The 17,500-nt window shown below is 35.3% G+C and overlaps 1 protein-coding gene across 1 annotated transcript in view; it reads right to left on the bottom strand.

Annotated features, from left to right (window-relative positions):
• plxnc1 (plexin C1) overlaps window positions 1–17,500 on the bottom strand; it is a 201,645-nt gene that overhangs the window by 176,873 nt on the left and 7,272 nt on the right. The window contains exon 2 of the mRNA XM_061914034.1: window positions 8,167–8,295. Coding sequence (XP_061770018.1) covers window positions 8,167–8,295 — 129 coding nt within the window. The remainder of the gene's footprint in view (window positions 1–8,166; window positions 8,296–17,500) is intronic.

The following is a 17,500-nucleotide window of genomic DNA, read 5'->3' on the forward strand; positions in this document are numbered from 1 at the left end:
ATATATATATATACACATATACACACATATATATTTATCTTGAGACTTCCCGCGGGCCGGATTTGGACGCTGGCGGGTTGGATTCAGCCTGCGAATGGTAGTTTTGGGACCCCTGATCCACATCAACATTTTGATTTGTCAGAGTGGCTGGACAGGACAGTTTAAAAAAATAAAATAATAATAATTAAGAAAATTGGCAGCCATTGGAACTTTTTTCTTTTTTTTTAATTGAAAAAAATATTTTTACATAGAAATTGTTATAGAAAATACATAAATATAAATATAGAAACACAGATTTAGAGCCCGATAGGCGCCAGCGCCCCCCGCGACCCCAAAATGGAATAAGCGGTAGAAAATGGATGAATGGATGGATGATTTAGAGCAGTGGTCCCCAACCATTTTGTATCCGCGGACTTGTCAACGCTGAATATTTTGTCCCGCGACCCAGGGGTGGGAGGGGGGGACGCTTTTTATTTTTTTTTTCCTTTGTCATGAAAAAGGGACGTTTTTGTCATGAAAAAGGGAGGTTTTTGTGGTTGGTGCACTAATTGTAAGTGTATATTGTGTTTTTTATGTTGATTTAATTAAAAAAAAAATAATAATAATAATTAAAAAAAAAATATATATATATATATTTTTTTTTTTTTTAAATAAAAATGAATAAAAAATTCTTCTGCGGCCCAGTACCAATCGGTACAAGTTGGGGACTACTGATTTAGAGCAATGTACTTTAATTTAAAAAAAAACATTTTATTTTTTATCAAATAGGTTACAAGAATCGCGATTAATCTGAAAATGTTATTATTTTTAAACCCTTACTAATTCTCTTATAAAAACAATGGATTTCTTTATTCTCAGTATTTTGTATATTTAGCTTGGAGAGGCCAAAGACTGCGCCTCAACATGTGACTTGTACCACAGAAGAAGAAGTGCTTCATACTGGGGCAGATGGCAGGAAGTCCAGCCACAAAAAACCACGAGTCAACTGCGTCGAGTCGTCATCGCCGTCACATTTTGTGACTTGCTTCACACACTCGTCATCCCCGACGTCACAACCAGGGGAAATATGAGTGCAAGTACGATTTAAAAAAAAAATTTTTTACACTGTGAGATGGCCAACGTTGCACGTCGGCGACAAAAGAGTGTGCATCACAAAGAGGGGAGAGAGGAGTAATAATGGCAGCGTGATAGAAGCTGCTGCTGCTGCTTTATAAAGCGTGGGACGTGTCTATTTGCTGGATGTCTGCTCTTATCATCAACATCTCCGCAGGAAAACAAAGCAAATGGTTCTTGCGAGCAACGATCCAGCCTCACTTCCTGTTTGGACGGCAGCGCCGTATTGACCTGGGCACACTTTGCCAAACAAGCATTACCGTGGGCGGATTGCAGGAGAAAGAAACAGCGCAAAATGTTTCGACAGCAGGAAAAGACAGAGAAAAGCAGCTTCTTGTGTCTGATGACATTTCCCCTTTTAATGGAATTTAACTTTGCTTTAGAAGACTAAAATAAGGTCAAAAAGTAGCTTAAATGTGAGGAGGTGTGACCAAGTTAGGACATGAATCATGGTCTCGATACGGAAAACCATTGCGTCTAATAGAGAGCCAAATACTAGAGTCCGTGAACATTGCTCCAAAGTGAGGATCTTTTTGTTGATTTAATGTTTGAGTTAATTTCAAAACATGCATGCATACATGATACATAAAAAATTCCGGTTTCTCTATTTGACATGTTCGAAAAGGACTAGGAAGAAGCAGAGCTTATTTCACCCTACCTCTATTTTCCCCTTAAAGGGAATTTAACTTTGCTATGGAAGACTAAAAGCCCGGTAAATAATGTCCAAAAGGGCTCTCTCCTTCAGGGAAAAGTAGCTTCCATAGGAGGAGGTGTGACCGAGTTAGGACATGAAAAATGGTCCCAATACGGAAAACCATCGCATGTAATAGAGAGCCAAATACCGGAGTCTGTGAACATTGCTCCAAAGTCAGGATTTTTTTTGTTGATTTAATGTTTGAGTTAATTTCAAACATGCATGATACATAAACATTTCCAGTTTCTCTATTTGACATGTTCGAAAAGGACTGGGAAGAAGCAGAGCTTATTTCACCCTACCTCTATTTTCCCCTCAAAGGGAATTTAACTTTGCTATAGAAGACTAAAAGCACTGTAAATAATGTTCAAAAGTGCTCTCTCTTTCTCGGCCCAAACTAAAACAAGGAAAAGTAGCTTACATAGGAGGAGGTGTGACCGAGTTAGGACATGAAAAATGGTCCCAATACGGAAAACCATCGCATGTAATAGAGAGCCAAATACCGGAGTCTGTGAACATTGCTCCAAAGTCAGGATTTTTTTGGTTGATTTAATGTTTGAGTTAATTTCAAACATGCATGATACATAAACATTTCCAGTTTCTCTATTTGACATGTTCGAAAAGGACTGGGAAGAAGCAGAGCTTATTTCACCCTACCTCTATTTTCCCCTTAAAGGGAATTTAACTTTGCTATAGAAGACTAAAAGCACAGTAAATAATGTTCAAAAGTGCTCTCTCTTTCTCGGCCCAAACTAAAACAAGGAAAAGTAGCTTCCATATGAGGAGGTGTGACCGAGTTAGGACATGAATCATGGTCCCGATACAGAAAACCATTGCATCTAATAGAGAGCCAAATACTAGAGTCTGTGAACATTGCTCCAAAGTGAGGATCTTTTTGTTGATTTAATGTTTGAGTTAATTTCAAACATGCATGCATACATGATACATAAAAAATTCCAGTTTCTCTATTTGACATGTTCGAAAAGGACTAGCAAGAAGCAGAGCTTATTTCACCCTACCTCTATTTTCACCCTTTAAGGGAATTTAACTTAGCTATAGAAGACTAAAAGCCCGGTAAATTATGTCCAAAAGTGCTCCCTCCTTCTTGGCCCAGACTAAAACAGGGAAAAGTAGCTTCCATAGGAGGAGGTGTGACCGAGTTAGGACATGAAAAATTATCCCGATACGGAAAACCATTGCGTCTAATGGAGAGCCAAATACTAGAGTCCGTGAACATTGCTCCAAAGTGAGGATCTTTTTGTTGATTTAATGTTTGAATTAATTTCAAACATGCATGCATACATGATACATAAACAATTCCAGTTTCTCTATTCGACATGTTCGAAAAGGACTAGGAAGAAGCAGAGCTTACTTCACCCTACCTCTATTTTCCTCTTAAAGGGAATTTAACTTTGCTATGGAACACTAAAAGCCCGGTAAATAATGTCCAAAAGGGCTCTCTCCTTCAGGGAAAAGTAGCTTCCATAGGAGGAGGTGTGACCGAGTTAGGACATGAATAATGGTCCCAATACGGAAAACCATTGCATCTAATAGAGAGCCAAATACTAGAGTCTGTGAACATTGCTCCAAAGTGAGAATCTTTTTGTTGATTTAATGTTTGAGTTAATTTCAAACATGCAGGATACATAAAAATTTCCAGTTTCTCTATTTGACATGTTAGAAAAGGACTAGCAAGAAGCAGAGCTTATTTCACCCTACCTCTATTTTCCCCTTTAAGGGAATTTAACTTAGCTATAGAAGACTAAAAGCCCGGTAAATAATGTCCAAAAGTGCTCTCTCCTTCTTGGCCCAGACTAAAACAAGGAAAAGTAACTTCCATATGAGGAGGTGTGACCGAGTTAGGACATGAATCATGGTCCCGATACAGAAAACCATTGCATCTTACAGAGAGCCAAATACTAGAGTCTGTGAACATTGCTCCAAAGTGAGGATCTTTTTGTTGATTTAATGTTTGAGTTCATTTCAAACATGCATGATACATAAACATTTCCAGTTTCTCTATTTGACATGTTCGAAAAGGACTAGCAAGAAGCAGAGCTTATTTCACCCTACCTCTATTTTCCCCTTTAAGGGAATTTAACTTAGCTATAGAACACTAAAAGCCCGGTAAATAATGTCCAAAAGTGCTCTCTCCTTCTTGGCCCAGACTAAAACAGGGAAAAGTAGCTTCCATAGGAGGAGGTGTGACCGAGTTAGGACATGAAAAATGGTCCCAATACAGAAAACCATTGCATCTAATAGAGAGCCAAATACTAGAGTCTGTGAACATTGCTCCAAAGTCAGGATGTTTTTGTTGAATTAATGTTTGAGTTAATTTCAAACATGCATGATACATAAAAAAATTCCAGTTTCTCCATTTGACATGTTCGAAAAGGACTAGGAAGAAGCAGAGCTTATTTCACCCTACCTCTATTTTCCCCTTAAAGGGAATTTAAGTTTGCTATAGAAGACTAAAAGGCCGGTGAATAATGTCCAAAAGTGCTCTCTCCTTCTTGGCCCAGACTAAAACAGGGAAAAGTATCTTCCATAGGAGGAGGTGTGACCGTGTTAGGACATGAATCATGGTCCTGATATGGAAAACCATTGCATCTAATAGAGAACCAAGTACTAAAGTCCGTGAACATTGCTCCAAAGTCAGGATTTTTTTATTTATTTAATGTGCAGACAAAAGTAATTATTGACAGGTGCAAAGGCAGCAATATATGATAAAACAAGACGAAAGAAAGAGGAGGACTTCCCTATCCATCCCTGAAAAAACCTGCCAGGTGAACAAGCTGATTGTAGGACTTCCGGTGCGGACGTAAGACAACAAACATGTGACCATAGGATGAACAAATACACTACGATACTAAGACTATAGTAGCCTAGCTTCTGCAGCTGGATTGCACCTTTGTTTTTGGCCTTAAGCACGGTACAAAAAACAAAAAAAAGACCCCCTCTGGTCACCATATGAAACAACAAGTGGGTGTTGGAAATTGAAATGCGCCCCCTTTGGCCAAAATTAATAAAACAAATACAATAAATATGCATATAAGGACATGCTCTAACTACGTGAAGTCAATAATGAATAAAAAATAATAAATACATTTAAAAAAACTAAGTGAAAACAGCCTAAACAATGTGTCAAATTTTTTCTTATAAAATTGGTAGCAATTTCTCATATTATTTCTGTTTCTGTAATATTGCAATATTTTCCTGTAAAGTTCTTGGTTTTTAATGTAAAATTCTTACTTTTTAATGCAAAAGGGTGACATTTGTCATTTGAAATTCAAACTTTTATCACAATATTGCCCATATTTTTGGTGCTCTTGTAAAATGATGACTTTTGTCATTGTTTTGTTGAGCAAAACTCTGATTATTAAGTTTTCTTATAAAACCGACTTTTGTCGCGTAAAATTGGTCAACATATGAAATAACAAGTGTGTGTAAACAGTTGAAATGCGCGCCCTTTGGCCAAAATTAACAAAACAAATAAAATAAATAGGTATATAGGGACATACTGTAATAAAATTAAGTAAATAATTAATATTAAACAAATAATATTTAAAATAAAAACTAACTGAAAGCCGTCTTTCTCACAATGTGTGGACTTTTTTCCTATAAAATTGGGAAGAATTTCTCATATTCTTTTTGTTTCTGTAATATTGCAATATTTTCCTCATGAAATATTACTTTTATGTAAAATATTACTTTTCAATGCAAAATAGTGACATCATATAAAATTCTGACTTTTATCACAATGTTGCCCTTCTTTTGATCTTGAAAAATAGTGAAATTTTTTGAGTAAAATGATGACTTTTGTCATCATTTTGCCAAGCAAAATCCTGATTATTGTTATATTAACAACATTTTTAAGTTTTCTTATAAAACTGGGACTTTTTTCGAGTAAAATTAGTCAACATACGAAATAACAGGTGTGTGTAAACATTTGAAATGCGCCCCCTTTGGCCAAAATTAATAAAACAATAAAATAAATATGTATATACAGGCATAATGTAATTATGTGACGTAGATAATGAATATTAAAAAAATACTAAAAAAAACCAAAACAAAAAAACCTAAAAGCAATCTTTTTCTCACAATGTTTCATCTTTTTTCTTATAAAATTGGGAACAATTTATCAAATTCTATCTGTTTCTGTAATATTGCAATTTTTTCTCGTAAAATTATGATTATGTAAAATTATTACTTTTAATGCAAAATTAAATTTGTCATAAAATTCTGACTTATCACAATATTTCCCATTTTTTTGTTGTTCTTGTTAAATAGTGACATTTTTTGAGTAAAATGACTTTTGTCATCATTTTGCCAAGCAAAATTCCCATTATTATTATAATATTGCCAAAATGTTTAAGTTTTCTTATAAAACTGACTTTTATTGAGTAAAATTGGTCAACATATGAAATAACAAGTGTGTGTAAACATTTGAAATGCGGCCCCTATGGCCAAAATTAATGAAGAACATTTTTTTAATCTATATAGGGACATATTGTAATAACGTGAAATAAATATTGAGTATAAAAAAATAATTAAAAAAAAACAACTAAAAGCAGTCTGTCCCAACATGTGGACTTTTTTCTTTTAAATTTGGGAACAATTTCTCATATTCTTTCTGTTTCTGTAATATTGCAATATTTTCTTGTGAAGTTATGACTTCCATGTAAAATTATTACTTTTTAAATGCAAAATGGTGACATTTGTCGTTTGTGCAGCCCTTTGAGACACTAGTGATTTAGGGCTATATAAGTAAACATTGATTGATTGATTGATACATTTCTGACTTATCACAATTTTACAATTTTTTTTGTTGTTCTTGTAAAATAGTGACATTTGAGTAAAGTTATGACTTTTGTCATCATTTTGCCGAGCAAAATTCCGATTATTATAACAATATTCACAAGTTTTCTTATAAAACTGACCTTTGTCGAGTAAAATCGGTCAACATATGAAATAACAAGTGTGTGTAAACATTTGAAATGCACCCCCTTTGGCCAACACTTATAAAACAAATACAATAAATATGTATATAAGGACATACTGTAATTACATGAAGTAAATGAATATTAAAAAATTACAAAAAATTATAAATGAACTAAAAGCAGTCTTTTTCTCACAATGTGTCGACTTTTTTCTTATAAAATTGGGAACAATTTTTCATAATCTTTGTTTCTGTAATATTGCGATATTTTCTGGTGAAACTACTTCATGTAAAATTATTACTTTTTAATGCAAAATGATGATATGTTTTCATAAAATTCAGACTTATCACAATAGGGCCCATTTTTTTGTTGTTGTTCTTGTAAAACAGTGACATTGTTTGAGTAAAATGACTGTTGTCATAGTTTTGCCGAGCAGAATTCCGATTATTATAAAATTGCCAAAATTTTAAAGTTTTCTTAGAAAATTGTGACTTTTGCCGAGTAAAATTACGACTCTTTTCATAAAATTGGCAAAATTATATGCCTTGTTTGTAAAATTGTGACAGTTATTGAGTAAAGTTCCAACTTTTTTCATAATATTGCACACATTTTCAGTTTTTCTTGCAACATTTTGACATGCAGTGAGTAAAATGACGACTTTTATTATAACATTGCACACATTTTCAGTTTTTCTTATAAAATTCTGACTTGCATTAGGTAAAATTCCAACTTTTTTCATAATATTGCACACATTTTCAGTTTTTCTTGTAACATTTTGACTTGTGTTAAGTAAAATGACAACTTTTATTATAATATTGCACACATGTTCCGTTTTTCTTGCAACATTTTGACTTGCGTTGAGTAAAATGATGACTTTTTTTATAATTTGCACACATTTTCAGTTTTTCTTATAAAATTCTGACTTGCATTAAGTAAAAGTCCAACTTTTATCATGATATTGGACAAATCAGTTTTTCTTAAAACATTTCGACTTGTGTTAAGTAAAGCGACAACTTTTACTGTAATATTGCACAAATTTTTAGCTTTTCTTGTAAAATTGCGACTGCTGTTGAGTAAAATTCCAACTTTTATCATAATATTGCACACATGTTCAGTTTTTTAGCAAAATTTTGACTTGCGTTGAGTAAAATGACGACTTTTATCATAACACTGCAAAAATTCCAAGTTTTTCTTGTGAAATTCCAACTCATTTTCCACAACAAACGTTTTTATATTTACATAGTTTGTATGTATTATTCATTTTGTAAATACACTTCTTTATACATCTAAAAATGCTGCTTCTAAAGAGGGAGGCATTTTTCTCCGCTCTCAAGAAAAATGTGTGTGTGTGTGTATGCAACATTTTAGAGCATTTCCAACACAGCTGGGAACATTTTGTGATTTTATAACGGTACTTACCATCGCAACGCGGCACTTCAGATTTGACCAATTTATGTATTTTCCTCTCTTTGGACTCCAGTTGATGTATTTGGCTGCAGCACAGGCATCAAACCCAAGGTCCAGGTGTGCTGCATCGTATATTTTGCCCTTGGAAGAAACATGTCAACAAAGCACGTTATCATTTCTTACTAAATAGCGGAACCTGGAGTCACGGACGTCTTTATTTGCCTTCTTTTCGGTCTACGAGTGTTAATTTCGAGCAAAATAAGTCTCACTTTCTCAAAAATGGACGGAGCGCCTTATAACGTACAGAATAATGTTGGTTGTGCTTACCCACCTCAAAGCTTTTTCATTAAGTACATGGTGTAAGGATAAGTGTGCCCAGTAAATGGCAGTCACACATAAGAGATACGTGCAGACAGCAAGATGATGGCAGTCTAACAAAAGATATACGTGTAGACTGCGATATGATGGCAGCCACACATAAGAGATACGTGTAGACTGCAATATGATGGCAGCCACACATAAGAGATACGTGTAGACTGCAATATGATGGCAGTCACACATAAGAGACATGTGTAGACTGCAATATGATAGCAGTCACACATAAGAGATACGTGTAGCCTGCAATATGATAGCAGTCACACATAAGAGATACGTGTAGACTGCAACGTGATGGCAGTCACAAATAAGAGATGCGTGTAGACTGCAAGATGATGGCAGCCACACATAAGAGACACGTGTAGACTGCAATATGATGGCAGTCACACATAACACGTATCTCTTATATGTGACTGCCATCATATTGCAGTCTACACGTATCTCATATATGAAAACAAGATATTAAAAAAATAAACCATTAATTGGCCGTAAACCCTAGATATGAAAATAAGATTAAAAAAATAGACCGTTCGTCAGGAGTGCAGTTTATAATTTGGTGCGTTTTATATATGAAAACAAGATAAAAAAAAATTTGATCATTCATTGGCGGTGCGCCTTATACATGAAAAATATATTTAAAGAAAATAGACCAGTCATCGACAGTGCGGCCTATAATCCGGTGCGTTTTATATATGAAAAAAGATTTAAAAAATTGACCATTCATCAGCTGTGCGCCTTATTATCCAATCCGGTGCGCCTTATATATGAAAAATGTAAAAAAAAACAAAAAAAAAAAACCCATTCATCAGCAGTGCACCTTATCATCCAATCCTTAGCTATGAAAAATATTATTAAAAAAAAATAGCCCATTCATCAGCAGTGCGCCTTATAATCCGGTGCGTTTTATGTATGAAAAAAAGATTTTAAAAAATAGACCATTCATCAGCAGTGCGCCTTATCATCCAATCCGGTGCACCATATGAAAAATATTTAAAAAATAGCCCATTCATCAGCAGTGCGCCTTATATTCCGGTGCGCCTTGTTTATGAAAACAATATAAAAAATAGACCATTTATCGGCATTGCGCCTTATAATCCGGTGTGTCATATATATAAAAAATATACCATTCATCGGTGGTGTGCCTTGTGATCCGGTGCGCCTTATAAATGAAAAAAATATTTAAAAAATAGCCCATTCATCGGCAGTGCGCCTTATAATCAGGTGAGTTTTATATATAAAAAAAAATATAAAAAATAGACCATTCATCGGCAGTGCGCTGTATAATCCGGTAAATTTTATATATGAAAAAAGATTTAAAAAAATAGACCATTCATCAGCAGTGCGCCTTATCATCCAATCCGCTGCACCTTATATATGAAAAATATTTAAAATATAGCCCATTCATCAGCAGTGCGCCTTATATTCTGGTGCGCCTTGTATATGAATATAAAAAATAGACCATTTATCGGCATTGAGCCTTATAATCCGGTGCGTCATATATATAAAAAATAGACCATTCATCGGTGGTGTGCCTTGTGATCCGGTGCGCCTTAAAAATTAAAAAAATATTTTAAAAATAGCCTATTCATCGGCAGTGCGCCTTATAATCAGGTGAGTTTTATATACGAAAAAAATATAAAAAAATAGACCATTCATCGGCAGTGCGCCTTATAATCCGGTGAGTTCTATATACGAAAAAAATATTAAAAAATAGACCATTCATCGGCAGTGCGCCGCATAATCCGGTGGGTTTTATAAATGAAAAAAGATAAAAAAAAATAGACCATTCATCAGCAGTGCGCCTTATCATCCAATCCGGTGCACCTTGTATATGAATATAAAAAATAGACCATTTATCGGCATTGAGCCTTATAATCCGGTGCGTCATATATATAAAAAATAGACCATTCATCGGTGGTGTGCCTTGTGATCCGGTGCGCCTTAAAAATGAAAAAAATATTTTAAAAATAGCCTATTCATCGGCAGTGCGCCTTATAATCAGGTGAGTTTTATATACGAAAAAAATATTAAAAAATAGACCATTATTCGGCAGTGCGCCTTATAATCCGGTGAGTTCTATATACGGAAAAAATATTAAAAAATAGACCATTCATCGGCAGTGCGCCGCTTAATCCGGTGGGTTTTATAAATGAAAAAAGATTTAAAAAAATAGACCATTCATCAGCAGTGCGCCTTATCATCCAATCCGGTGCACCTTATGTGTGAAAAATATTTTAAAAATAGCCCATTCATCAGCAGTGCGCCTTATATTCCGGTGCGCCTTGTATATGAAAACAATATAAAAAATAGACCATTTATCGGCATTGAGCCTTATAATCCGGTGCGTCATATATATAAAAAATAGACCATTCATCGGTGGTGTGCCTTGTGATCCGGTGCGCCTTATAAATGAAAAAAATATTTAAAAAATAGCCCATTCATCGGCAGTGCGCCTTATAATCAGGTGAGTTTTATATATAAAAAAAATAGAAAAAATAGCCCATTCATCGGCAGTGCGCCTTATAATCAGGCGAGATTCATATATAAAAAAAATATAAAAAATAGACCATTCATCGGCAGTGCGCTGTATAATCCGGTAAATTTTATATATGAAAAAAGATTTAAAAAAATAGACCATTCATCAGCAGTGCGCCTTATCATCCAATACGGTGCACCTTATATATGAAAAATATTTTAAAAAATAGCCCATTCATCAGCAGTGCGCCTTATATTCCAGGGCGCCTTGTATATGAAAACAATATAAAAAATAGACCATTTATCGGCATTGAGCCTTATAATCCGGTGAGTCATATATATAAAAAATAGACCATTCATCGGTGATGTGCCTTGTGATCCGGTGCGCCTTATAAATGAAAAAAATATTTAAAAAATAGCCCATTCAATGGCAGTGCACCTTATAATCTGGTGAGTTTTATATATGAAAAAATAAATACAAATAGCCCAATCCTCGGCAGTGTGCCTTATAATACGGTCTTCCTTATACATGAAAAGAATATAAAAAAAATAGACCATTCATCGGCAGTGCGTCCTATAATCCGGTGCGCCTTATATATGAAAAATATATAAACATTTGACCATTCGTCGGCAGTGCGCATTATGATCCGGTGCGCCTTATAAATGAAAAAACTATGAAAAAAATTGCCCATTCATCAGCAGGGTGCCTTATAGTCTTGTATGTGAAAAAATATAAAAAATAAACCATTCATCGACAGTGCGCCTCATATTCCGGTGACTTTTATGCATGAAAAAAAATATTTAAAATAATAGCCCATTCATTGGCAGTGCGCCTTATAAACTTGTGCACTTTATACATATAAAAAATATAAAAAAATAGACCATTCGTCGGCAGTGCGCCCTATAATTCGGTACACTTTATACATATAAAAAATATAAAAAAATAAATAATTCATCGGTGGTATATAGTGCATTATATATATAAATAAAAAGATTTTAAAAAATAGACCATTCAGTGGTGCGCTTTATAATCCAGCATGCTTTATAAATGAAACAATTAATAAATTTTATTTAAATAGCCCATTCATCGACTGTGCGCTTTATAATATGGTGCACTTTATAATCCGGTACGCTTTATAAATGAAATTTTAGTCATATTTTTAAATAGACCATTCACCGGCAGTGCGCCTTATAATCTGGTGCGCCTTATATATGAAATAAAATATTTGAAAAAAATAGACCATTCATTGGCGGTGCAATTTATTATAATCCGGTGCACCTTATGTATGAAAAATATATTTAAAACAATTGACCAATCATCGGTAGTGCGCTATATAATCCGGTGCACCTTATGTATGAAAAATACATTTTAAAAAATTTACCAATCTTTGGTAGTGTGCTTTATAATCCGGTCCATTTTTTACATGAAACAAATATTTTTAAAAATAGACCATTCATCGACAGTGCGCCTTATAATCCGGTGCGCCTTATCTGTGAAAAAAAAGATTAAAAAATGTACCATTCATTGACAGTGCGCTTTATGAACAGGCGCGCCTTATATATGAAAAAAGATTTTCGAAAATTTGACCACTAATCAGCAGTGTGCTTTATACTCCGGTGCGCCCTATGGTCCGGAAAACACGGTAATCCAAATTCCAAACTGCCATTATTCTGATTTTATAAATAACCATCTGGCAGCCCGCCTACAAAACACTAACCAGTTCTGACTGCTTTGTTTGTTTTTCATGAGAATGTAAACATCAGCATAAAAGACTACAAAGAGCGCAAGTGGGGTTTGAAGCGTGATACTGATAAAGCATCTTCCCACGCCCCGCTACTTGAACATAAGTGCATCAGGCATTACGTGGACAAAGTGCTTGCAAGAAGCTCTCTGTTAGAAAGAAGCATTACAGTTGCCATGACAACCAAGGCTTGAACTTGTTTGGGAGGGCAAATACACTCCCAGCAGCCACAACATTAGGTACACCGGAACCCCCTTTTTTTTTTTAAAGCAAACCAACCCACCACTACTGCATTCTTGTTTTTTAAGTTCCTAGTTACCATCTCGTTGCTAGGCAACGAGATGTCGGCCTCTTCATCCGGGATGATGATACAGTGTCAGGATTGTTTGGGCAAGTGCGTCACGCGTGGAATAATATGTAACCTTCACATGTTCAACACTGACGTGCCTTCAACCAGTCCACACTACCCTATTCTACCCGGCGACGGAGCGCACCGCTACATAAGCCACACCCACTAAACTAAAAATAATTAAAATATATTCCTCCATGTATTAGCTGAACTGGACTACAAGCCGCATCTTTGCAAATATTTATGTTCATACCTTCATTGTTTTACAAACGGCGCCTGTGACAGGGCAGTAAAACGGCTGTGCAAACAAAACAGAAGTCACGGTTATGGAACCACTAGCCGCGCAAGCTAACTCTCCAATCAGCTAAATAGACTCAATAATTCCACGGTGACGTTTTGGCGAAGTCATGGTGGAATTTTTGCAAGTGAAAGTGAAACAATACAAAAATAATGCCGTTGTAAGTTTAATAATACTAACACAGACACTGGTAAACCTGTTAGCGTATTAGCTAACAACGCTAGCTTGATTACATTACAGGAGTTACTTTTAAATCACTAATCCTGGCCTCCATGGCGACAAATAAAGTAAGTTTCTTACATGTACCATTATCACTGGAGGACGAGGAATAGCTAAACATGCTCGACTACACACCGTAGGAAGGTACCGGACATCCACTGTAATGATACCAAGTACAAGTGTCAGAAAAATTGTGCATAAATTATCAAATAAAACTTTGTATAACATTGTGTTCCGGATGAGAAGACAAAAGGCTGAAACCTTCCAAGAGGAATGCTCGTGAAACTCCACTTGGACTCCCAGGTGGACAGGAACTCTTTTTGAAGTATTTTTTACGGACTCTTTCTTTGATCTATTTTATGTGACCCCTCTTTGAACAATTTTATGGAACTTTCTTTGAACTGTTCGGGAACCGAAGGCAAGGCTGGTCACGACCCACTTTCCTGAGGAGGCAGCTGTGGGAAGGAGGGGGGATGGGTCAAATAAAGAAGGATGAGTACGGTTTTGGGGAAGAGCTTGGTGCAGACTGTACAAAGAGTGTACAGTGGCCATTTCTCCTTGGATCAGAGTCCAAATTTAAGTCTGTCTCTGTTTGATCCTTTCCTTTTTTGTCTTGTTTAATAGATGTCATCAGTGTTTGAACCTGACAACAAGATTAGATTAGATTAGATAGTACTTTATTTGTTCCGTCAGGAGAGTTCCTTCAGGAAAATTACAATTTTCAGCACAATCCCATTCAAGATCAGACAAACATTACAGGGAGACAGAACAGGATCGCTGACGGGTCTGCCGGCTTCCAGAGCGTATGTAGTCGATACTACGAAGATTACGTCGATATTTTTTTTATTGTCACAAAATAATTTTTTCCTTTTTTAATTTATTTTATATTTCTAAACTCAGTAAATGCGTCCCCGGACAGATGAGGACTTTGAGTGTGACCAAACATGTGACCACTTGGTATCGGATCGATACCTAAATGTGCGGTATCATCCAAAACTAAAGTATCAAAAAGGAGAAGAATAAGCGATTATTAAATTTTAACAGAAGTATAGATAGAACATGTTGAAAGAGAAAATAAGCAGATATTAACAGTAAATGAACAAGTGGATTATTAATAAATTTTTTACAGTTTGTCCTTTATAATGTGTACAAAATAATAGGTGTATACTATATTACTGCAGACTAATTAGGAGTCTTTGTTTACTTAATACTAAAAGACAAGTTGTCTAGTATGTCCACTATTTTATTTAAGGACTAAATAACAATAATTAACATATGTTTCATGTACTTTAAGATAAAAAAAAAAAAAGTATAGAAAATTATTGAAATTCATTTTTGTACCGGTACCAAAATATTGGCATGGAGGCGACCCTATGCCTGGGTAATTCAAAGTTGGTGTCACAATAAAGAGAAAGTGAAAGTAGTTCTGGGACTGAGAAGGTGAGAGAATGCACCATCACAGGTGTAGTGTTTAGGCAGGTCGGGACTCGGACCTTCAACTTGGACCATCTCAAGGGTGGGGAGGAAAAAAAATAAATAAATCAACATTATGCGTCGGGTCGCCGCTACAAGTAGTGTGGTGTGCAGCATGCGAGTCATGTGGATCAGGAGCATGAGAAGAACCACGGTCACGGTCCGCTCCGGAATGTCACGGAACATGTCGGAACCAGTGTTCAAAGAACCGCGGCTCCCCCGGTCCCGAGAACCCGCAGCATTCGTGCGCCATGAGGGTGCCAGCAGTCTGTGAGCAAGACCCTTATCTTGCTACCAAGTCCTCTACCCACCGTTTTAGACAACACAAGACTGGGCTGGGCGGTGTTTTGCATCAGCCCGTATCGCCGATTATTGATATTTTCACGAGGAAAACAATGTTAGGAAATTATTAAAATCATAAAGTGTAAGAAAATAGTGCCAAGTGTGACAGAGAAACCTGAGAAGAACTATTTTCTGCAGGTTTAATGCAAGGATATAACGTCTGTGTAACATGTATTTGCCCAGTTCTTATTTAACTATGGACATTCATTTTTGTTACGCAGTAATTGTCTAAATATTATTAATATACCAGTCGATAAAGTGTAAGAAAATAGTGTAAAGTGTAAACAGAGAAACCTAAGAAGAAGTATTTTCTGCAGGTTTAGTGCCAGGAAATAACGGCTGTGTAACATGTATTTGCCCTCTTATTCTTATTTACCTATAGAAATTAATATTTGTCACACATTAATTTTAAGTATTAATATATCGTTCGATATTGACAATTATGTAAGAATTGTTTCATAAAGAGTGAGAAAATAGTGCAAAGTGTGACAATGTAAACAGAGAAACCTGAGAACTATTTTCTGCAGGTTTAGTGCAAGGAAACATGTATTTGCCCTGTTGTTCTTATTTAACTATGGATATTATTTTTTGTTACGCAGTAATTGTCTAAATATTATTAATACACCAGTCGATAAAGTGTAAGAAAATAGTGCAAAGTGTAAAATTGTAAACAGAGAAACCTGAGAAGAACTATTTTCTGCAGGTTTAGTGCCAGGAAATAACGGCTGTGTAACATGTATTTGCCCTCTTATTCTTATTTAACTATGGAAATTAATTTTTGTCACGCAGTAATTGTTTAAGTATTGATATATCGGTCGATATTGAAAATTATTACAATTTTTATTATGGAAAATAAGGAGCAGGAAAATATTTATTTTAATGTAGCCTTACTCTGATTATAATCCACTCAGCTATCAACGCAGAAAGGAAATGTCAACACAAGCGTGGAATACAATGTCAACAAAATAGTCAAATAATTTTGAAGACTTAACAATAAGCTCTTAAAAATAAGGAATGTGTAAGAATTGCTTCCTAAAGTGTAAGAAAATAGTGCAACGTGTGACAATGTAAACAGAGAAACCTGAGAAGAACTATTTTCTGCAGGTTTAGTGCCAGGAAATAACGGCTGTGTAACATGTATTTGCCCTCTTATTCTTATTTAACTATGGAAATTAACTATGCAGTAATTGTTGAAATATTATTAATATATCGGTCGATATATTTGATATTTTTTCATGACCTATCGAAATAAATTTAAAAATGTTTATTTGAAATGTTTAAGTGTGACAATGTAAACAGGGAAACCTGAGAAGAACTATTTTCTGCAGGTTTAGTGCCAGGAAATAACAGCTGTGTAACATGTATTTGCCCTCTTATTCTTATTTAACTGTGGAAATGAATAACGCAGTAATTGTTTGAATATTGATATATCGATCGATAGATAATTGATATTTTTTTATGACCTATCGAAATAAATGTAAATATGACCCCAAAAGGGACAAGCAGTAGGAAATGGATGGATGAATGTTTATTTGAGATGTTTGAGTGTGACAATGTAAACAGGGAATCCTGAGAAGAACTATTTTCTGCAGGTTTAGTGCCAGGAAATAACGGCTATGTAATGTGCATTTGCTGTTACGATCCGCTGCCCGGATCATTCCATATTCTTGTTTTGTTCCATTTTTATATCACATTCTGTTGTTTGACTTTCTCACTTCGTTGTTCTGTCACCATGGTTGCTTATTACTGTAACGCTTGCTGGGCATAGTGATGCCGGATTGGTTCTTCCAAGAATGCAGTCGGGCTCGAACACAGCGTACGGTGAGAAACAATAATTTATTTAATTAATAAAACAGACTTAACAGAAAAACTGGCACAAGGGCACAAAAAGCAACACAAAAACTACTAGCATGAGAGCTACAGATAGACAAGGCGTAGCGTGAAAGCTAGCGAGTAGAAACATGGAATAGCAGACGTCTCTTGTTGCATTTAAGCAAATTAGGATGTGAGAAAGACTCAATAAAAAGGGACGGTGATTAACAAAAACAGGTGTGCGTCGAAAGCAAGGGGCAG

Source organism: Nerophis ophidion, linkage group LG10 (assembly GCF_033978795.1).
Source record: "Nerophis ophidion isolate RoL-2023_Sa linkage group LG10, RoL_Noph_v1.0, whole genome shotgun sequence".
NCBI lineage: Eukaryota > Metazoa > Chordata > Actinopteri > Syngnathiformes > Syngnathidae > Nerophis > Nerophis ophidion.